This window comes from Mastigoproctus giganteus, chromosome 11 (genome assembly GCF_048544385.1).
Source record: "Mastigoproctus giganteus isolate SK-2022 chromosome 11, ASM4854438v1, whole genome shotgun sequence".
Classification (NCBI taxonomy): Eukaryota; Metazoa; Arthropoda; class Arachnida; order Uropygi; family Thelyphonidae; genus Mastigoproctus; species Mastigoproctus giganteus.
In genome coordinates, this window is record NC_143585.1 from 40,926,625 (window position 1) to 40,950,983 (window position 24,359).

The 24,359-nt window shown below is 37.0% G+C and overlaps 1 protein-coding gene across 1 annotated transcript in view; it reads left to right on the plus strand.

Moving 5' to 3' along the window:
- LOC150077941 (adipose-secreted signaling protein) overlaps positions 1-16,056 on the plus strand; it is a 69,443-nt gene extending 53,387 nt beyond the window's left edge. Inside the window, exons 5-6 of the mRNA XM_090384857.1 lie at positions 4,821-4,949; positions 15,804-16,056. Of these exons, the coding sequence (XP_090240983.1) occupies positions 4,821-4,949; positions 15,804-15,901 (227 nt within the window). The 3' untranslated portion in view covers positions 15,902-16,056. The remainder of the gene's footprint in view (positions 1-4,820; positions 4,950-15,803) is intronic.
- Positions 16,057-24,359: the final 8,303 nt, after the last annotated feature.

Below are 24,359 nucleotides of genomic sequence, written 5' to 3' on the forward strand. Positions count from 1 at the left end.
CCCTCAACCACCCCTTTATCCATAGCAGCAATTTGCCTCCAATGCCACACTCCTCCAATTTGTGCAGCAGTCTTCCATGTGCAACAGTATCAAAAGCCCTTCCAAGACCAAGTATATAATATCAATGTTATTCCCTGCATCCAGTTCTTTTGTGACTGCAACATAGTATCCAATCAAATTTGTCATCAATTAATCATCCAATCAATTAATTTTCCTGGAAAAGAAGTTAAACTCACAGGTCTATAATTACTTGTGTCAGCCTTTGAACCTCCTTTGTGAATTGGGGTCACATTTGCACATCTCTAGTCTGTGGGTACCTCCCCTGAGTCCAAGGAAGCTCTCATAATTATGGCTAAGGGTTTGCTTACTTCATTTGCTGCCTCCTTTAATATAACTGGATAGATCCCATCTGCCCCAGGTGCCATTAGCATTAGTAGAGGCATATGATGCAAGAAAGCAAGCTTATTCAGCATCAGCCAAAAAAAAAAAAAAAAAAAAAAACACACCACTCCCATTTCACCCCTCCGTTCGTTCGAAATACCTGTCCACTGTCCAGTTGAGCTTTAAATTCGTTTAGGCTATCAACTTCAACAACAAGTGATGGAAGTCTGTTCCACCAACCAACCACCAGCTGGCCAAAGGCAAATTTCCGCACATCTATCCGACATCCGTCCTTCCTCAATTTGAATTTATGCCCTCTGAGGTGATTATTCTGAGCAAGATGAAGAATCCCATTGGCATTGAGCATGCTCAAACCATTCAAAGCCTTATACACCTCTATCAGATCACCTCGCCGGTGCCACTCTCCAGACTCTGTAATTTGCAAAACTTAAGCCTTTCTTCGTAAGAGCAACCCTTTGTTCCATTCACTAATCTTGTTGCCCTTCTCTGTACCCGTTCCAGCAGCTCTACATCCTTCTTGAAATGAGGCCTCCAGACCTGTATACAGTACTCAAGATGTGGCCTAACCATTGCCTTATACAAGGGAATAATCACCTCCTTATCCCTGCTAGAAAAATTCCTGTATATCATTGACAAGACACCATGAGCTACTCTTGCAGCTCGTCTGCACTGCTCAGAGAACTTCATATCTGCCTGCACAATTACCCCCAGGTCCTTTTCATTCTCCACCAATGTCAGTGTAGTACCCCAGAGTTGATACGTTGATCTGGGGTTACTGTTTCCCGTATGTAGTACTTTATATTTGTCAATATTAAACTTCATTTGCCACCTCTCAGCCCATCTGTTCAACCTTTCCAGACCTGTTGCAGCAGCATAGCGTCAGTAGTGTCCTTAACAACTCTGCCAACCTTTGTTACCTCTGCAAACTTGGACATTAAACTTGATATCCCATCATCAATATCATTCATAAACACCGAAAACAACAACGGACTCAACACTGAACCCTGAGGAACTCCACTAATAACATTAGTCCACGTTGAGCAGTGTCCATGATTACCACTCTCTGTCTTCTGCCACTCAACCATTCCCTTATCCATAGCAGCAATTTGCCTCTAATGCCACACTGCTCCAATTTGTGCAGCAGTCTTCGATGTGCAACAGTATCAAAAGCCTTTCTAAGATCCAAATATATAATATCAAAGTTATTCCCTGCATCCAGTTCTTTTGTGACTACATCATAGTATCCAATCAAATTGGTCAGGCAAGACCTGCCCTTAACAAAACCATGCTGCGTCTGAGCTATAACTGAATTCTTGTCTAGATGATCCTGCAGTGCTTCTTTAACCAGTGCCTCCATTAATTTACCTGGAACAGAAGTGAAACTAACAGGTCTATAATTACTTGTGTCAGCCTTTGATCCTCCTTTGTGAATTGGGGTTACATTTGCACATCTCCAGTCTATGGGTACCTCCCCTGAGTCCAAAGAGGCTCTCATAATTATGGTTAGGGGTTTGCTTACTTCCTTTGCTGCCTGCTTTAATATAACTGGATTGATCCCATCCACCCCAGGTGCCTTTTTTATGTTTATCCTCAACAATCTCTCCTCCACTTTTCTCTCAGTTATTACGAAATCATCCAGCTCACTGCCAATGTTTACTTTACCTACATCATTCTCCTTCCTGAATAACTCCTCATGCGTGAATGTAGATGCAAAATACTCGTTTAGATTGTTAGCCACCTGAGCAGGATCCTCAACTGTTGTACCATCAATATCCAGTGGACCAATCTGATTCATCCCTTTCTTTCTTGAGTTTAAATATGTAAAGAACTCTTTTCTGTTTTTCTTTGCATCCTTTGCCAAGGATTTTTCGTAGTCTGCCTTTGCCTACCTAATCTCCTTTGTGACTTGGTTACAGACCAACTTATATCTATCATAGGCTTCCATGTCACCCATTAATTTGTATGTATCCCATGCATTTTTCTTCTCTGCCACATGTCTCATTAGTTCATCTGACAACCATTTAGGCCTAAACCTTGAACAATATTTCTTAGTTGGTATGTAAAGCCTGGTAGCCTCCAAGATTAGTTCCTTGAATGCTTCCCATTTTGAGTTTGCTGTTGGTAACATCATCAGTTGGTCCCACTGTATAGAATTTAAATACTGTCTCAGACCATCATAGTCACCTTTACGAAAACAAAAACCCTTCCCTTTACCTCTGATGGTAGTTACCTCCTTGAGTAAATCCCACTTCAACACACTGTGATCACTGCCACCTAGTGGTTCATTTATCTGCAGATTCTTAATGCATGAAGAATCACTACTGATAATCAGATCAAGAGTATTGCTCCCTCTTGTTGCCTCACGAACATGCTGATGTAGAAAACAATCATCCAATAAATCCACAAAAGCCTTGCTAGTGTGTGTGGCCAGCCCCCAAATTCCAGCCAATATCTGGGAAATTAAAATCCCCCATTATAAGACTCTCTGATTTGCTGGCCCACTCTATTTCCCTGTACAGTTTCTTATTATACTCATCAGAGTCATTAGGCCTATAGCACACTCCTACTCTCAGTTTTGATTTCCCAATGCTTATGTCACACCAAACTGACTCGACACTGCACTGTCCAGCGGTGTCGACTGGCTTCACTTCCTTGGATTTTATGTGTTTCTTAACTAATAGCATAACGTCTCCTCCCTTCCTATCCTGTCTATCCTTTCTGTAGACGTTGTACTCCCCAAATTCCAGTTCTGCATTCCTTATATCTGTGTTCCACCACGTCTGATATCCCGACAATATCTGCCTTTGATGTTTTGAGCAATACCTCAAATTCATCAAATTTATTTACTAAACTTCTAGCATTGGTGTACACTCAAGTATACATGCACCTGTTTCTATTCTTAGCTACTCTAAAAGCAGTATGTACTGGAACTTAAGAACAAGTTTGAGCTTCTGAAGACCTTTCTGGACCAAGATATCGACGAGGAATACAACAATTTTCTGAAATTGATAAAGCCCACGAAACCTATAGGTGAAAAGAAATCCAAAGAAGAAAAAATTAGTCAAGAAACACTTGTCATGATGAACCGAAGATGACAATGAAATACTGACAGGGACAAAATTGAGTATACCAAGCTATGCAAAGCCATTAGAAAGAGACTCAGAGGACATAAGATTTAACACAAGAAAAGTAGAATAAGCATTAATGGAAAACAAAGGACTTAAATCAGCAGTCGTGAGCAGTAATACTGAGGAGTAATATCCCAATTTGTCTGAAACATAAAATAATGAACCATTGTATACTCCCCGCCATGCTTTATGGAAGTGAAACTTGGGTACTCACCAAAAGAATGGAAGAGCAGCTGAAAACCACATAGGGAAGAATGGAACGAATTATATTAGGAATCAGATTGTTAGATAAGAAGAGAAACACATAGATGATGCAGCAAACACAAGTAAAGGACCTTCTTATCAAAACTAAAGAACTGAAATGGTCTTGGGCAGGACACATAGCTGGAAGACATGATGACAGATGGACTAAGAAAATAATAGAATGGTACCCAAGTTGAGCTAAAAGAAAACCCGGAAGACAACAACGGAGATGGACAGATGAAATTCACAAGTTCATGGGTAGTAAATGGATGGCCATTGCACAAAACAGAAGGAACTGGAAAGTTGCTGGAGAGGCCTTCATCCTGCATTGGATTGAAAATGGCTGATGATGATGACTTCAATTATTTAATCACCTGCTCCAAAATCAGTTTTACAACAGTTTTTCAGTGGAAGTTGTTTTATTTTGAAGTGGCCGAATTTCAAAGAGTGAGTGCCCCCTCAAGGCATCACCTCTTTCAGTAAATCTACAGCCTTTATGTACTAAACTGAATATCAAGCTTATGCACTGGTTTGCACATCAATCACTGGCTTACTGGATGCCTTACCTTTATGGAATTTTGTAAACTGGAGAATTCCTCAGATTATTTCAAGATTGAATGAAGTCTGTCATGCTCTGTTCTCAACAGGATTAGGAAAACGTATGCTTCCCTCATTAGTGCTGCACTGTTGCTTATCAATCAAAAAAGGATAGATGCTATTCTATGATGCTTGGGAAAAAAACCTGTTAGATCATATGTGAACTTTTATGTTATTATAAATTATACATTAGTTTACTTTATCATCTACCTTGTGTTGAATTTATTGATTTTTGTACACCCTCTCTACGAACATTTGTTTCAGCGGTTTTATTTTTATTATTTTTTTATATTTTTTATATATATATATATATATATATATATTTTTTTTTTTTTAATAATAATAATAATATAATAATATTTTTTAATAAGAATTTATATATATATATATATAATAGTTATATTAGACTTTTAAATGTGATTTTATGTGCATTTGCTTTTTTATCTTTAGATTGTCCTTATGAGGTTATGATGGAATTATTAGCACACAAAGAGAAACTACTTCGGGAACAAGTTATACTTGAGTCTTGTGATAATCCCATGCAGACATTAACTCTTGCACTAAATGCCAGAGTCCTTGGTAAGTCAATAGAATTATTACACATTATTACAATGAAGTTTGACACTCATTGACAAATGTAAGGTACTGCATACAGGTAACAGTAATCCCCAGTTAACATACCAATAATGTGGTACAGTGCTCAGGGTAGTGGAGAATGAAAAAGACCTGGGAGTAATTGTGAAGTCAGATATGAAGTTCTCTGAGCAGTATACACAGCTCATGGGGTTTTGCAAGTGGTATTCAGAAATCTTTCCAGCAGGGATGAGGTAATTATCATATTGTTATAAGGCAGTTGTTAGCCACATCTTGACTACTGTTAACAGGAGAGATTGCTTCTACAGGGATGGGATACACTTAAATAGAAAGGGTGCAAGAATATTTGCTGATGCTATCGAGGCAGTGTTAGGTGGGTCGGAAAACTGCTAGCTTGGGGGGAGACAAAGACAAATAGATTAACAGTAGCCACTGGCAGAGGTGAAAGAGATTCTTGCACTGCTTCTATTGGAATGAGCAGAAGCCTGAAAAACAATATGCAGGATATTTCAGAGACTGCTGGAAGTCATTGCGGTACAAGTAAACACATGGGTTGTGTTAGAGTAGCTAAGAATAGAAACAGGCGCATGTATACTTGCGTGTACACCAATGCTAGGAGTTTAGTAAATAAATTTGATGAATTTGAGGTTTTGTTCAAAACATCAAAGGCAGATATTGTTGGGATATCAGAGACATGGTGTCACACGGATATAAGGAATGCAGAACTGGAATTTGGGGAGTACAACGTCTACAGAAAGGATAGACAGGATAGGAAGGGAGGAGGGGTTATGCTATTAGTTAAGAAACACATAAAATCCAAGGAAGTGAAGCCAGTCGACATCGATGGACAGGGCAGTGTCGAGTCAGTTTGGTGTGACATAAGCATGGGTAAATCGAAATTGAGAGTAGGAGTGTGCTATAGGCTTAATGACTCTGATGAGTATAATAAGATACTGTTCAGGTAAATAGAATGGGCCAGTAAATGAGAGAGTCTTATAATGGGAAATTTTAATTTCCCAGATATTGATTGGAATTTGTGGGTTGGTCACTCACACACTAGCAAGGCTTTTGTGGATTTATTGGATGATTGTTTTCTACACCAGCATGTTCGAGAGGCAACTAGAGGGAGTAATACTCTTGATCTGATTATCAGTAGTGATTCTTCATGCATTAAGAATCTGCAGATAAAGGAACCACTAGGTGGCAGTGATCACAGTGTGCTGAAGTGGGATTTACTCAAGGAGGTAACTACCATCAGAGGTAAAGGGAAGGGTTTTTGCTTTCGTAAAGGCGACTGATGGGCTGAGACAGTATTTAAATTCTATACAGTGGGACCAACTGATGATGTTACCAACAGAAAATTCAAAATGGGAAGCATTCAAGGAACTAATCTTGGAAGCTACCAGGCTTTACATACCAACCAAGAAATATTGTTCAAGGTTCAGGCCTAAATGGTTGTCAGATGAACTAATGAGACATGTGGCAGAGAAGAAAAATGCATGGGATACATACAAATTAATGGGTGACATGGAAGCCTATGATAGATATAAGTTGGTCTGTAACCAAGTCACAAAGGAGATTAGGCAGGCAAAGGCAGATTATGAGAAATCCTTGGCAAAGGATGCAAAGAAAAACAGAAAAGAATTCTTTACCTATTTAAACTCAAGAAGGAAAGGGATGAATCAGACTGGTCCACTGGATGTTGATGGTTCAACAGTTGAGGATCCTGCTCAGGTGGCTAACAATCTAAACAAGTATTTTGCATCTACATTCACACATGAGGAGTTATTCAGGAAGGGGAATGTCGTAGGTGAAGTAAACATTGGCAGTGAGCTAGATGATTTTCTAATAACTGAGAGGAAAGTGGAGGAGAAATTTTTTTTTTTTTTTTTTTTTTACGTGAACCCCAAACACGAGAGGTATTAGAACCTATAATACTTAGTACCGTGCTTGGGTTTGAGGTTAAGAAGACGAAAGAAGATATTTATTGACATTGGACTTGAACTTCTGTAGACTGTAATTTTCAGGAAATTACGTATGAGGGAAGGTTGTTCCAGAAAACGGCAGTTGAATGAATAAATGAGGAAGATGAAAAGTTGGTTCTGTGGGTTTAAAGTTGGACAGTAAATGGATGTTGGCTGGTGGGGGCACGTGTTCGGACTGTTTTGAAAGAGAGAGCAGGAATTATAGAAGCCAATTCAGAAGAACAGTGCCCGTGGGAGTATCTGTAGAAGAGGCATGCAGCAGAAACAGTGCGTCTATGAGAAAGCGAGTGGAGAGACTCTGTTAGAGATGAATCATTAATTAACCTAACTGCCCTCTTCTGAATGGAATCAAGAAGCCGGAGAGAGGTTTTGGGGGCACCACCCCAGATATGGGAACAATATTCCATGGCAGGGCGAATTTGCGATTTATACAGAGTGAGCAACTGTTTGGAAGAAAAGTAACGCCGAGAGCGAAAGAGAAAACCAAGTTTTTTAGATGCAGAGGAAGCAATATTTGTAATGTGCTTGAGCCAAGAGAGATTAGAAGTCAGGGTAATCCCCAAAAGAGAGATATCATTTTGCCTAGAAATCGGAGTGTCACTAAAGATAAGCATAGGAGTAGAAGAATCCTTTTTGCGAGATATAAGACAAGACTGAGTTTTAGAAGGTTTGAAATCAACTAAGTTGTCTTTGCCCCACTGGAGTATTACCTGAAGATCGGCATTTAAGGAATTGGTAGCAGATTTTCGAGAAGTTGAAGCTGATTGAGCAGGACAAGGTTTCTCAAAATGGAAAGTTGAATGCAATGTGCTATCATCGGCAAAACTATGGATAGGATTTCCAGTCAATGGAAGAAGGTCATTGATATACAAGAGGAAAAGAGTGGGGGAAAGAACTGAACCTTGGGGGACACCGGCATTAGTGGAGAAGTTAGAAGACAGAGAGCCATCTACCATCACCCTCGGTGAGCGATCAGAGAGAAAACTGGATAACCAATTACTAAAAACAGTTGGAAAACCATAAGATGGAAGCTTGTTTAGAAGACCTTTATGCCAAACACGATCAAAAGCCTTTGAGATGTCAAGAGCAACTACTTGTGTTTCACCGAACCTTTCCATTGAATTAGTCCATAAATGGGTAACATAAGCCAGAATATCTCCAGTGGATCGACACTGACGGAATCCATACTGGTGATCGTTGATCAGACGGAAGGTTTCTAGGTAGTTTAAGAGTTGGCGGTTAATTGATTTCTCCATTACTTTAGAAAGAGTAGAAGTAATTGCAATGGGACGATAATTGGATGGGAGGGATTTGTCACCCTTTTTAGGAACTGGCTGGATATGAGCAAATTTCCAAGCAGAAGGAAAAACACCTTTGGAATAAGAAAGTGTAAAAAGGCGGCAAAGAATGGGAATAAGTTCAGGAGCACAGGTTTTGAGAACAAGTGGAGAAATACCATCAGGATCTGGAGCTTTCTTAGCATGGAGAGTCATCAAAATCCTTCTGATATCCTTTTGACGGAAGACCACAGGAGGCATTGAATGGAGCGTGTTGGGAATGGTGGGAGGTGTTTTACCAAGATCATTAATACATGAGCTGGAAGAAAAATGGGATGCTAGCAGGTCAGCTTTATCCTTGGCTGAAGTGGCAACAGAACCATCTGGTTTGGACAGAGGTGGGAGCAAAGATGGGCAAAAGTTGTGGCCAATAGCTTTGGCAAGAGACCAGAATGCGCGGCTACCATTAGGGCAAGAAGCAAGTTTTCTACTCTTAGCCTGTTCAAACTCTAGTTTGGACTGGTTAATAACTGCTTTACAACTGTGGCGAGCTTTGGTGTAGGCAGAAAATGAAACTGAAGAATTAGAAACAAGCCAATTACGATATGCAACATTCTTCTCTTGGACAGCCTTAGCACATTTATTGGAAAACCAATTTTTAGATAAAGGACGAGATTTTAAAGTGGAGTGTGGGATAAAGGATTCCATTCCTGCAAGAATAATTTCACTGACACGATCTGAGCAAATGTTGACATCAGAAGTTTTGAAACAGTAATCCGACCAAGGAAAAGAAGAAAAGAAGTCTCGCAGGTCATCCCATTTTGCATTCTTGTAATGCCAAACAACATGAGGTTGGGAATAGCCATGAGATAAAGGTTCCATTGGAGAAGAGCCAATCACCAAGTTGTGATCTGAAGTGCCTAAAGGACCTCTCACTTCGACCGTGTACTTAGAAGGGTTGTTTGTGAGAAAAAGATCTAGCGTATTGGCTGTATGATTAGGATTGTCCGGTATTCTTGTAGGTAAATGAACAATCTGCGCTAGGTCATTAGTAATTGCAAAAGCCTCAGCATATCGACCTGCTGGGTCGGTGTGACTAGAAAATGGAAGCCAGCTGGAGTTGTGAACATTAAAATCACCAAGGAAAATTACTTCACTGTTAGGAAAGTTGGACTGGAGAAAGTCAAGTTGCAAAGAGAGGAAGTCAAAGAGCTCCAAGTGATTAGTGGAGTTGGGAGAACGGTAGAGACAACAGATGAATTTGACACAATGAGGTAGAGAGATTTTAAGCCAGAGAAGATCAAAGAGAGGAGATTCCAAATTGCCAAGTCTCTGACAGGGAATATCAGAACAGACATATGCACAAGTACCACCTTTGAGGCGAAAGGAATCATACAGCGAATAATTTGGGCATCTGAGATGAGCAGTAGATGAATCAACCGATAACTGAGATTCTGTCAGAAAAAGTACATGGGGTTTGGCAGTCTGCAAGTGGAAATGGACATCGTTGAGATTAGAATTGAGACCACGTATATTTGTGAAATGAATTAGGAAGTCCTTGGGAGGTTTAGATCTTTTCGCAGATAAGCTTGCACTATTAGTTTGACAATTCATGGTGTATTCAATAGTAAGAAAAAGTAGGTGGGACATGCTGTATGAAGTAATGAAATTTTTGGATATGGCGTACATGTGGTAAGAATATACCCAGATCCTTGACATAACGTGGCCTCGACAATGCTCCCCGCATACACACTACTCGGACTCCCTCCAGTCACTATCTGGCAGAGTAGAGGCAGCAAGATTATACACTAGCTGATCCGGAAGCTTCCTAGAGAGTTACCAATAGGTTCAGTCCAGTGTACTAACTAGCGGCCGGCCTGCGAACACCGTTTTAGAGCTATACCCTCGAAATGTAAGGAATATTGGATCTCACCACGACGTTCATTATAACCTCAAAAGTCATCAGTCATACTGCATGATGGAAGAGATAGGGAAAGGTTGACCGGAACTTAGCTCTAGAGACTAAACATGGGTTCCACCATTTCAAGCCTCCAATAAGCAAAGTGGTGGTATTTCACCGGTTGATGAGAGTCATCTACCACCTAATACTGCCTGGTAACATAGAGGGGCGGCGTTCCTCCATGTGGTGTGGGCGCCACACCTCGACCTCTGCTTACGTTGGTTCACACCTGGGTGGTCACCCACCATATACTTGTGCATGGAGGTTATACCCAGGATTACTAACAATCCCACCATCGTGAAGGTGCAAGCAGAGGATTTGGCTGTCACAGACCGTCCGGACTTCGCCGAAATTGGGTCCACTTGACTTGAGTGTCACCCGAATATCAGTTCCATCAGCGTTTTAGACTCCCAGATAGCAAGTACAGCTTGTCTGGCATATCTGAGAGAATGTCTGTGACAACCTCAAGGACCAAATTGTTGAGGATAAACATAAAAAAGGCACCCGGGGTGGATGGGATCTATCCAGTTATATTAAAGGAGGCAGCAAAGGAAGTAAGCAAACCCCTAGCCATAATTATGAGAGCTGCTTTGGACTCAGGGGAGGCACCCATAGACTGGAGATGTGCAAATGTAACCCCAATTCACAAAGAAGGATCAAAGGCTGACACAAGTAATTATAGACCTGTTAGTTTAACTTCGGTTCCAGGAAAATTAATGGAGGCACTGGTTAAAGAAGCACTGCAGGATCATCTGGACAAGAATTCAGTTATAGTTCAGACACAGCATGGTTTTGTTAAGGGCAGGTCTTGTCTGACCAATTTGATTGGATACTATGATGTAGTCACAAAAGAACTGGATGCAGGGAATAACTTTGATATTATATATTTGGATCTTAGAAAGGCTTTTGATACTGTTGCGCATGGAAGACTGCTGCACAAATTGGAGCAGTGTGGCATTGGAGGCAAATTGCTGCTATGGATAAAGGGATGGTTCAGTGGCAGAAGACAGAGAGTGGTAATCAATGGACACTGCTCAACATGGACTAATGTTATTAGTGGAGTTCCTCAGGGTTCAGTGTTGGGTCCATTGTTGTTTTCTGTATTTATAAATGATATAGATGATGGTATATCAAGCTTATTGTCCAAGTTTGCAGACGATACAAAGGTTGGCAGGGTTGTTAAGGACACCTGATGCTATGCTGCTGCAACAGGATCTGGAAAGGTTGAGCAGATGGGCTGAGAGGTGGCAAATGAAGTTTAACATTGACAAATGTAAAGTACTACATATGGGAAACAGTAATCCCAGATCAACGTATCAACTCTGGGGTACTACACTGACAGTGGTGGAGAATGAAAAGGACCTGGGGGTAATTGTGCAGGCAGATATGAAGTTCTCTGAGCAGTGCAGACGAACTGCAAGAGTAGCTCATGGTGTCTTGTCAATGATATACAGGAATTTTTCTAGCAGGGATAGGGATGTGATTATTCCATTGTATAAGGCATTGGTCAGGCCACACCTTGAGTACTGTATACAGGTCTGGAGGCCTCATTTCAAGAAGGATGTAGAGCTGCTGGAACGAGTACAGAGAAGGGCAACAAGATTAGTGAATGGAACAAAGGGTTGCTCTTACGAAGAATGGCTTAAGTTTTGCAAATTACAGAGTCTGGAGACTAGGCATCGGCGAGGTGATCTGATAGAGGTGTACAAGGCTTTGAATGGCTTGAGCATGCTCAATGCTGATGGGATTCTTCCTCTTGCTCAGAATAATCACCTGAGAGGGCATAAATTCAAATTGAGGAAGGACGGATGTCGGATAGATGTGCAGAAATTTGCCTTTAGCCAGCGGGCTGTTGGTTTGTGGAATAGACTTCCATCACTTGTTGTTGAAGTTGATAGCCTAAACAAATTTAAGGCTCAGCTGGACAGGTATTTCGAACGAACGGAGGGGTGAAATGGGAGTAGTGGTCGTGCTTTTTTTTTTTTTTTTTGGCTGATGCTGAATAAGCTTGCTTTCTTGCATCATATGCCTCTGCTAATGCTACTGCATATAAGTCTGGAAGCATCATTTTAGAAAGTATGTGGATATGTTGCAGTGGGTACAAAAAAGAGCAATGAGATTAGTGAGAAGAACAGAAAGGTGTTCTTACCAGGAGAGACTAAGTTCTGAAAATTGCAGCATCTTTGTGAACAAGATTAGAGACTCATTGATAATTAAGTTTATCCCCTTGTATAAGGCAATAGTCAGGCCACACCTTGAGTACTGCGTACAGATCTGGAAGCCTCATTTTAGGAAGGATGTAGAGTTGCTAGAACGAGTACAGAGAACAATATCAAGGCTGGTGAGGGGAACAAAGGGGTGTGCTTATGAAGAAAGGCTTAAGTTCTGCAAATTGCAGCTTCTGGAGACTTAAGTTCTGCAAATTGCAGCTTCTGGAGACTAGGCACCTGCGAGATGATCTGATTGAGGTGTATAAGGCCTTGAATGGATTGAGCAGGCTCAGTACTGCTTGGATTCCTCCTCTTGCTCAGATTACAAACCTGAGGGGTCATAAACTGAAATTGAGGAAAGACAGTTGTTGAATAGATGTGCAGAAATTTGCCATTAGCCAGTGGGTAGTTGATTGCTGGAACAAACTTCCATCTGTCGTTGTGAAAGTTGATAGCTTAAATAAATTCAAGGAAGAAGTGGACAAAATTTTGGTGTGAATGGGAAGTGGTTTTTTTTTTTTTTTTTTTTTTTTGGCTGATGCTGAATAAGCTTGTTTTCTTGCATCATATGCCTCTGCCAATGGTAATGTGATGGATTGCTCAAAATTTCAGTTTGTACACATGATCTGTTATGAAAATCTGCTAGTTACATGGAATTATTATATTGCTGATTATTATTATTATATTGCATTTTCATGAGCAAAATTGGCAGCGCTGTTAATATGCAATGGATTTCTCAGTTTCTGAATTTCATGATTCATACACAAAAAATTGGACTGAGGTAATGATTTGCTAAACACATTTACTGTTAGTGAATATTGTTAGAACTCTAAGCTTGTTGTTTATAAACAACATTGACAGCTATTTTCATCCATTTGTATTGCATATGCCATCTAAAAGAAAATTAAATAGTACAGACTATGGTGTTTGAAAATGCATGCATAAGTCATTATCTATTACAAAAAAGGTATTGTTAAAGCTGCTTAACAATTAAGACTTCAGTGAAGCAGTTATATGAAATTATTTCTGTTTTCACTATACTGTACAGTGTACTCTATATTTACTTTACTGTAAAATATTTATGAGGGTGGTTAAAAAAAAGATTAATGCAAATTAAATTAAAAATGTAAAAATTTTTTGAGCTTCTGATGGCTATTTCTTTTCAACACATCCCTCAGAGAAGCAATTGTTTGGAAGACAATTTAATACACTAAGTAATACTTGTTAGCCCATTGTCAGATGAAAATGTAGTTACTTCTTGAATTTAGGAAATATAAAAAAGTCACAAGGGTATGAAATATAGGGACAGTAGGGGGAACTGTTTTGATACTTAATTCAGTGTTTCCTCAAAATTGAGGCTGTGTGGAATCTTGTATTGTCATAATGCAGTAGGTGTCAATGTTTTCAAATTGATTTTTTTTCTAGCCCATTTTCTGCTTCAGCTTTAAACTTCACTGTAATATTGTTCATGCACAGCACAACAGTTTAATTATGCTTGCCTGTGGGCTTTGTGGATGCTTCCTTTGGAGGTAGAGATTTTCTGTGCTTCTGCTGTGAATTTTGTTTTCACAATCGTAGTGATATATTCAAGACTCATCTCGACTGATTAAATGCTGAAAAAAATCATATTTCTGATGATGGTAGGTGTTTTTGAGGTGAACTAGGAAGTCAACTGTAACCTGCCTTCGTTCAAAAGTAAGGAGTCAGTGGATCCAACTTGAACAAATATGTTTTTTTTTGCTCCCATAATTAATGCCAAGAGCTCTGCAAGTTTTCTGACAGTAATTCATCTGTCTTCAAGGATGATAGTAGATGCTGTACCAATAGCTGCATCAGTTATTAATGTTAATGGACATCCTGTGACAGTATCATGTTCTGTTGCTGGTTCTGTCTTTGAACACTTATACCACCCGAATACACTGGATCTGATTCAGCCTGTCAGATTTACCACAAGCTTTTAAGCAAAAGTTGTAAATCTGCTGGTGGTTGGTTTGCTCAGTAGGACACAGAATTTCACATTGATTTTTCTGTTCGCTTGTTATTTTTCTTACAGATATGTTATCCTTCTAGTTTATTTTTAGAAATTATTGGAGACTCTCAGAGACAATAAAAAGTATATGTTAAAGATGAATGTCTGATTGATTTAAATATAATTATCTTCATTAATAAACATTCTACCTTTTGTGCAGTAAAATTAGCCTCAGTATTTTTTTTATCACTCTTCATACTGTACTTTTTCATGTGCTGTTCTGTACATTACCTTTCCATCTCAAGGGCTACACATATACTGCAGAATGTACAATAAGTTACAGTATAAAAATGAAATTTTTTTTAGGCTTTTTTTATGACTATGATATGAACACCCAAAATACAGAAAATTTTAGTATTAGTATCAGCCATATAGTGCAAGGAAGCCACAGGCTTTTGCTGCACTGGCCAAAAAAAAAAAAAAGTAAAAAGTAGATAGGAAAATAGACAAACTGTTTCCCTCCTCACAAAGGTAACTATGCAGTTGACCTTGGAATTTTTTTGAATTGTCAGCCTCATCTGCCTGCGGAGGTAACTGGTTCTAGTAATCAACAACTTGCTGGCTAAAAGAAAACTTTCTATAATATAGTCTAAACCACTTCCTCCATAATTTGAATTTGGCTTCTAGTTCTGCAATTCTTTATAACAGTGACAATGGCACAAAGCTCTGTAAGCCCATATATAATTGAAGTCTTCCCTTGTGTAGCATCTTTTTGCTGATCTCGCCATGCAAATTGCCTGTCTTTGGACCCTTTTAGGAAGCTCAACGTTTTTTTTTTTAGGAAAGGTCTTCATACTTGGATGCACAGTATTCCAAGTGCAGTTACAATTGCCTTATATGGTGGGAAATTTTGGAAATCCAGCAAGGATCAGGTCCTGAGTTTTCCAGATTTGGATGGTTCAGTGTCAAGTGTAGTTTATTGCATTTTGTGATGACATAATTTCCCTCTTGTACTACTGTTATGACACACATTAATTATTATTAACTTGAAAGAAATGTGTCAGAATGCTGTTCCTTTGTATTCGATCAGAAAGATGGATCTTTATCAAGTTTCACAAATTTCAATTTCTAAAAGTTGCCAAGTATGGTCATATTGTGTTCCTTGTTCAAAGTAATCTCTTATTGAAGCCAATTAGTTTGATATGCTCATCTTGTTTTATACGTTATTACAACTTGTAATCATTCAACATGGAAGTTAATTCACACTTGTCTTTGGAAAACCCAAAGAGGCATCCAGTAAATATTCTGGCTAAAGGCCTGCTGTCTCTTGTTGAAGGCTGTAAATACAACTCTAACCGTAAATTTCATTTAATTTTAAAAATTAACACATTTTAAATTTTTTTTTTTTTTTTTTTTTTTTTTTTTTACATATTTGTAGGCAAGGGTAAAGGTACACCCTTTCTCAAGGATGGTATTCGCTGTATTGGTGTAGAAATGGAAGAAGATTCAGAATTTAGTGACTGGCAGGGATTTTAGAGCTTCCTATTGAAAAAGAGGTGTTTCCCACGTTACCAGTGAGATACTGTATTCTTTTGTTGAAACTAAACAAGATAGTGTTTTCATCTGTAAATATATGAAATTAAATAGAAGTTAGAATAGACACTTTAAATGCAAATGCCAATAAATCATTCAGGGATCAAACTTTCAGAATGTTGTATTTAATAAAGCTCATTTATATTAAATGCATTTACAGCTTTACAAAAAACTAGAAATTTAGTGGATAAAAGTGAAGTATTATATAAATTCATGCAATTGTTACTAGTTTATATTAAAAATTTATTATTTGTGAACTTCATTTCATTTATATAAAATATTTTTCATTATTCCCAGTATATATACCTATACTGATAAATATTTGTTTAATTTACTTTATCATAATTGTACTAAAACCAGAGCCAGATATGTAAATTCTATTAGTATGGTTTCAAGTATTATTGCTGTATATTAAATAGTGAGTTTTATAAAATTATAAGTAATGTTATCACCACACATGCAGCTGTGATTAATTGTATCTGTCATAATCTTGTCTGTGATTTTTTTTTTTTTTTGAGATTTTATAAATATGTAAATATATATGTCCCATTTATATAGTGTGATTGGGAAAGATGCATATTTTTTTTGTATTGAGAAAAATATTACATTACAACCTTTAAAAGACATCGTTAAACATATATGTAGGTATGATTAATTACATTTATTTAGTTAGAGATTAGTGTGTGTTGTTTTTGATTTTACTACTGTATTTATGTTAAATTTTGAATGGCATAGTTCACACTTCATTTATTGTTACAAAGCTATGTAACAACAAATGAAATAGTTTGTAGTTTTAAAATTGTTCTTGAATTACATAATTATAAGTAATTGTAATGCGCATATTGTTTCCAATATCAGAAGATATAATATATAAATTATATGTTCAAGAGGTCTAACACTTAGTTAGACCTAATTCATTAATTATACTCAAATGATTAATTTAAAAACACTTAACAAGTACTAGAAAATTACATATAAAATGTAATCATACATTTAAGACTAGAGAAGCTGAATTTGTTCATAGATATATGAGATTTTGTTCATAAGGGTGTTAGTTTTCAATAATTTTGGTATTAAAATGGTTGTTGATGTCCATCCATAAAGAAGGTTACTATATGTTTGCATAATTTTTTAATGTATGGAACTATGCACACATGCTTTATAAATTTAATGGTCATAAAGGATTATAAAAAGACATCCAGTATAATCAGTTATAACATTTGATAAAGGTTACAATAAAAGTAAATTGCTTTCAAAGAAGATTGAAATGTGAAGGGGGCAAGCTTTTTACATTTATATAAAAATATTTCCACTGATATATTGCTTTAATTATTACTTGTATTTTTTGGCTCTGAATACCTACTTCTAAAGAAACAAATTTCAATTTAACTGTTGTTGTTCTTGTGGAAAGTAACTATTACAACCTTTACAATTTATGAATAATAATGTGCAAATTCCCCTATGATGATTCCTTTTTTAGTTAGGCTTTTCTCTGCTGTTCTCTGTTTTTTCTGAAATTTTTATAATGTGGAGAGCTTAGATTTGACATTAGTTCATCAAGAAAATATGGAAATGCTTGTCTGAATCCCAATTCTAATTTGCCTTTCGAGCAACAACTGTTTAACTTTTTTGTCTTTAGGTCTTTTCTTGAGAAAATTTGACTTGACTTGCCAAACACAAAAGCTGTCATTGGAATAGTCTTTGTTGTTCAGTATTTGACTCTGCAGAATTTTGACTTCTTGACTCAATTTCTGTTTAATTAATTCTATTCAATTATTTCTGGCTGTATCTGCTTCTCTTCATACATTGGATTGTTCAAAAGACTTATTCTGGATTGCAATTACAATTCCCTGTCAAGTATTAGTATTAATAGTGGCAAATAATGCAAGAAAGCAATCTTCATTTGTCTCAAGTTTGCTTAAAGGTTTGGTTTCATTTGCTCTTGCAGTAGTCATTATTGTACATTTGAAGCTCTTTTCTGTTTCTAAATTTTCAGACTTTGATGTTGTGATACACACTGAAGGCAGTGCAATTACTGCTGTCTTCATTCATTGGCTAGTTACTGTCTCTTTCCTCAGGAGAATCATTACTTGCTCTTCCATCTTATTTTAAAAGAGGGTCATAAAAAATGTAGTTTATGGTGAAACAAGAATTTCACAATAGCCACAAGCAGATGTAAACTCTGTACCTCACAGAGGGGAACCGCATACTGCAGTTGTTTCCAAAGTGTGTGGCCCATTGAGTTACTGAATTCTCTTCTTCCATATTCCCCAATTGGACAATTACATTTTTATAGATATTGAGAGTAATTACTGTAGATGTTCAGTTTCTCCCATCTTGTCTTGGGTAGAGATGCAATAAAAAATACATCAGTGAAATGTTAATTGCACATGGAATACTCATGAAACTAAACATTTAGATGTGAGAGAGGAACTGGTTAACATTTTTATCAGTTACAGATATTTGTAAACAACATGATTTTCATCCTTGAAAAGAATTCACATTTAAAATGGCAAAATTGCTAAAGGCATGATTCAAAGTGTGCATAAATTGATGAATAGTTTATATACAGTCCTTTCCACTGTCTATAAGCTGATTAAATTACATTCTAAAAGATGATACAAAATTACTTACTGTCAAAAACTTAAAAAATAAACCTTTCTTTTTCAGTTTTTTATCTTTATGCATGTGCAACCAAGATGCCATCTACTGTAAAAAAATTCTAGACTTTTTAGGTTATTAAATAAAATAAAATTTTTCATATCCTGTGTTCAATTTTTTAAAATCTTTAAAAAAGTTTTACAGATTTTTTTATCAAATTCAGTCCTGGAAGTTTTTTAATTCTTATTTGTATATAGGCCAAGTATCATTATTATTATTCAAATGATTCATTAGTATATTGATAACTTTAATTCTATTGATTGTGCCATAAATTTGAAATCAGTGATAATCATTAAGTTGAGATTTTGAGGAAATATTTGTTTCAGATTTTTTTATTCTCTATTTTTCTGCAACATGAGCTTATATAGGTTGTTAAGGTGACTGATTAAAGTCACTTGCTCACTACTTCATAATATGTGCGGCGCCTCCGTAGCCAGGTGGGAAGGAGCAGCAGTGCATAGCACACGCTTCTTGATTAGACCGGGGTTCGAGCCCGTCACCACCAAATACGGAGAATGCGGAAAGGTCAGGGAATGACCACCGCATATCCCGGAGCAATATGGCCTTAGTTGCTAATGCTCCTAAAAACCAAATAACAAACAAACAAACAACTTCATGTGATTCTTGAAAAAGTACAACCATTCTTATACTTTTTCTCTTTTTATTACTCTAGTACTCTTTTTCCTTATAAGAAAAATTTTTATGATGTTAGACACTGTATTTTCTATATATTGTGATTTTTAAGTGACTGTATACTGATTTTTATGACTAAGAGTATCACTGTACTACCATTCTGAAATATATTTTATTTATTATCTATGAGCACATCTCTCTCTCTCTCTCTCTCTCTCTCTCTCTCTCACTCAAGAGAGAGAGAGAGAGAGAGAGAGAGAATGTACTATGTGGTATTGTAGCATGAAAAGTAGTATTATATGTGTAAAGAATATTGAAAAAAAAAAAAAAAAAAAAATTCAAGGATTAGTGATAATAATTACTTTAATATCTTTTGGGTGTGCAAAGTTTGTTGTTATCAGGCTTGAGGCTTTCTTAAGAGGATGGAGTGTGGGATTATAGTGCAGTTTCCACGTAAAGCCATAAGTGAAAATTTAATCCTTTGATGCAAGCCAGAAATGCATGCATTCATTAAAAATATACATTTTTTTATTATAATTAAAAAATTTTCTTTATTAGATTAATCAGCATATACTGTAAATAAGTAAATTAAAGTGGTACTTCTCTTTCCTTTGTTGCCTCATTTCCTAAGACAGTAAACCGCTTCTGGCCTGCATACCAAAAATAAACTAAAACTAAGGTTTAAAAACATTGATTAACATTAATAAATAATCTTTATTGATATTATAAAAAAAATAACAGTACTTGAACATTCTCAATAAGAACTTTGCTGCTGCATAACTTTGTGTACAATTAACACTTATGGTTTTTACTGCTAGATGTGGCTGCTAGACCATAAAACAAATCTGCCTTCAAATTTAAAAAAAAAAAAACTTTTTTTTATTATACTATGTTATTATTATGAGTGGCGTGTGCCAGTAATTTTCCATGTGTGCCATTGCTGTCCTGAGAGAACCTTAAGATAATATTAGAGTGCCAGAAGAATTAAAGATTACAGTCTGTAGCTGTCTAACTAGCCTTTGCTGCATTGCTGGAAACTTACAATTTTCACATGAAGTTTCTTTCATTTGAATTATTTTCTGTTCATTGCTTAAAATAATTTCTTTATCCACAAGAGATGGATGTTACTTATATACTACACTACATATAGTGGTAGTAGAAAATATTTACACCAGTCCATAACTAATATAACTTATTAAACTGTCTGTTAACTAGAGAAGAGGCCTTAGAGCACCAGGAATAATCATAATGAAATAAATATTGGTTCTCTCGACAAGTCATCCAAAATTAGTAGTTTATTTAAAAATAAATTAAGTGCACGGATGCTGATAGATAAAATAAGTACACCATGTACAAATTAAAACAAATTATATGCAGACAACAAATATCCAAAAAATAAAAGATAAAACTATTAATATAAAGAGAATAAAAGCAATAAAATAAGCATGAAGTAACTTTCAAGACAATGAGTCTTTATCAATTTAAACAAGATATATGATAAGTCCTTATATTATGCAGAGATATAAACTTGCACATGTGTTAACGAACAGCAGGTTCGTGTGGCTTGTGTGCAGCAAAAAGACAGGAGAAGGGGAACAGGAAAATACTCAACTATCAGACTCCATGGCAATGGTGCAGCATATGCCAGCCCTGTTGTAATATTTCAATAGTGGGTTGTGGATTATAATTAAAATGCTGCTTGCACCAATAATGCTCTGAAATGGCTGAATTTGTGAAACAGACTATTCCCTTAATTCTTACCATCTTGTGGTTGGAGGCTCTCTATATAACTGTGGCAGGTCCCACTTTAATTACAATGCTGGGACCAGCATGCATCCTGTTATGGAGGCTGTTATTTTTCATCGTGATGTGAGTTAACAATAGGACTAGCACATGGTGCGCCATTCCTGTGAAGTGTGACGATCGAGTATTTTGTTGTTTTCCTTTTTGCCACACACAATCTACACCTGTTGTTAATGCATGTGCGAAGCTATACCTCTACTTAATATGAGGACTTGTTATTGTATATCTTGATTAAATTGATAAAAAGGCTCATTGCCTTGAAAGCTACTTCATGCTTATTTTATTGCTTTTATTTTTATGCATGGTGTATTGCTTTTATTCTCTTTATAGTAAAGTTTATCTTTTATTTTTTTTGTATATTTGTTGGCTGTATGTAATTTCAGTTTTAATTTGTACTTAGTGTATTTTTTATATTTGTTTTATCTATCAGCATCTGTGTACTTTAATAAATTTTACTTATTTTTACTGGCTTGTTGGTAGAAACAATATTTATTTCATTACTGTCTGTTAATGCCTAAATACTATTTTAGATCTCTCAGCTGTGTGTTGATCCTGAAGGAGTTTATTAATAATTAAAGAAAGTTAATAATTACTTAACTTTTTTTATACCTATACAGGGTGAACAGTAAATTGCATATGAAAACCTAAGAGGTTGAATGCTTGGAGGGGGGGAAATAAGATGAATACTGTGGGAAATTTTTAGATTTGGTGTTCCATTTCCAAGATACAGCGTGTGAAAGTTTTGTGATGTAATTTCCTGTTGTACAGATGTGTGCATTACGATCTCTGCCTATGTACTAATAGACTCACCTTATCGTCATGGGTTGTACCGTGGTTATAAACATCATCCTTTCACACTGAGTTGAAAGGCATGGGTTTGAATCAAGTTAATGCAAGGAATTTTTAGATGTGGCCAAGTTAGTCAGTCTTGGGTGAGGGGTGTGTACAGTGTTATCTCCTAGAGACTGAATTTTTTCATCCAGCAGACAGGCAAACCAGTTAGGGTATACACTGGGTTACCCTCAAATTAAACTTAAGCTTTAACTATTATTTGGATAACCTGTAACTTAAAATATTTGTTTCTACTTTACCTCTAATGTCTATACTACTGCTGAATGAAATTTTACCACTGCTTAGTGACTGGCATAACTAAGAGGTCAAAATTGATTATTTTGATTTGCTATAATTGAAATCTCTCGATTACTGATTATTCAATTATGCCCATCACTACCACTGCTGTTGGAATATGTACTGTTGATTGTTTGTCAGGGATCATGGTTTCAGTATTATTATTATCATTAGCCATGTTATTATTTTATTATTATTAGCTACATGGTGCAAGGAAGCCTGAGGCTTATGCTGCACCAGCCAAAAAAAAATTCCCTGAGAGAGAGAGAGAGTCAAAAGTAGAAGGGAATCGCCAAGAAAGAAGAATGATGATATCCAGCTGAGGACTCTGGGTGTGCCAAGCCCATATTCACCAGATATGAGCCCCTGGGGTTGGTGCAAGGAAGCCTGAGGCTTTATACCTGCACACCTTTGAGTCAGAGGTCTGCCAGTTGCTGGAAACAACATTCCCAGGGAGATTTGACTTGGTGCATTATGGCCTCAGTTGCCATTGCACCATTAAACACCAAACCAACCAATCCAGGGAGATAGATAGAATATGATGGTGCTGTTCTTGGCTGTGGAGATCACTTTGATCCTAATTTCGGGGATTTTTTTTTTTTCCCTCTTTGGGAAGACATTGGAAGCAGCTAATATACGTTTCAGTGCATAATATGGAAGAACTTGCAGCAGGATTACAAGCAACAATCTTAACTGTCGATAGCAGAGCAATGCTGAGGATGAGGCAAACGAGTCTCTTGCCTCAGGTTAAAAGCTGAAAGGGGCGCCAAAAGAAAGATTAAAAATTGATAACGTTTTCGATTTTATGTTTTGATTATTCCAATCTGTTTACATCTTGCTTTTGCAAGATGAAAATCTTTGTACAGATACCCAGCTCTGTGTGGTGGCACTATCTGGGGCGCTACCATGGTTGTTGCCCCACTGGTTGTCATTTTTGTAACCTCAATTACTTTTGTCCCAGCAGAGTTATCGTTGATGCTGTTGAGCATGAATGCTCTACCTCTACGGACGATACGCAGTTTAATTGTGAAAGGTAAGTGTTTGGGTATATTTAAATTAATTAAAATACAATAAATTTATTTAAAATTTATATAATAAATTTAAATTTGTTTTCTAGTAAAAATGGCATCAAAAAAACTTAAGTGGTATTGAATGCAGGAAAAAGCAATTTTTGTCATCCTTTTATTTTATTAAAACGTGTACCAGAAAATGTATTTTAAATAAATCATATATTTTTTTAATCTTTTAGGGGAGGGCACAATTTTTCATTCTTGCCTCAGGTACTGAAATGGCTCGGCACAGCCCTGGTTGATATGATGAGAGCCTTGTCGATCAATTCAGCACTGGAAAAATTCTACCCCAGCAAGGCTCAAGGGGTAGAATTTTTTTCAGCCTAGTCAGTGCTTGTTGACAGGAGAGCCTGCTTCTACAGGGATGGGGTACAATTAAATTGAAAGGGTGCATGAATATTTGCTGATGCTATCACGGTAGTGTTAGATGGGTTGGAAAACTACTAGCTTACGGGATACACAGACTAAAAGGTTAACAGTGGCCACAGGCAGAAGCAAAAGTGATTCTTGCACTGCTTCTATTAGAATGAGCAGCAGCCTGGAAAGTAAAGTAATGGAGATTTCCAGGACTGCTGGGAATCATAGTGGAACAAGTAAATATATGGACTGTGTTAGGGTAACTAAGAGTAGGAACAGGTGCAGGTACACCAATGCTAGGAGTATACTTAATAAATTTGATGAGCTTGAAGTGCTAGCCAAGGCATCAAAGGCAGATATTGTTGGGATATCAGAGATGTGGTGTCACACAGATATAAGCAGTTCAGAATTGGAATTTGGGGAGTACAATGTGTAGAGAAGGGATAAACAGGGTAGGAAGGGAGGAGGTGTTATGTTGTTAGTTAAGAAACATAATATCTAAGGAAGTGCATCCAGTTGACATGAGTGGACTGCAATGTTGAGTCTGTTTGGTATGACATAAACACGGCCTAATGACTGATGAGTACAACGAACTCATCAGAGTCATTAGGCAGTTGTGCAGAGAAATAGTGGGCCAATAAATCAGAATGTCTTGTAATGGGGGATTTTAACTTAGCATTAGCAAAGGCACACGATGCAAGAAAGCAAGCTTATATAGCATCAGCCAAAAAAAAAAACACAAAAAAAAC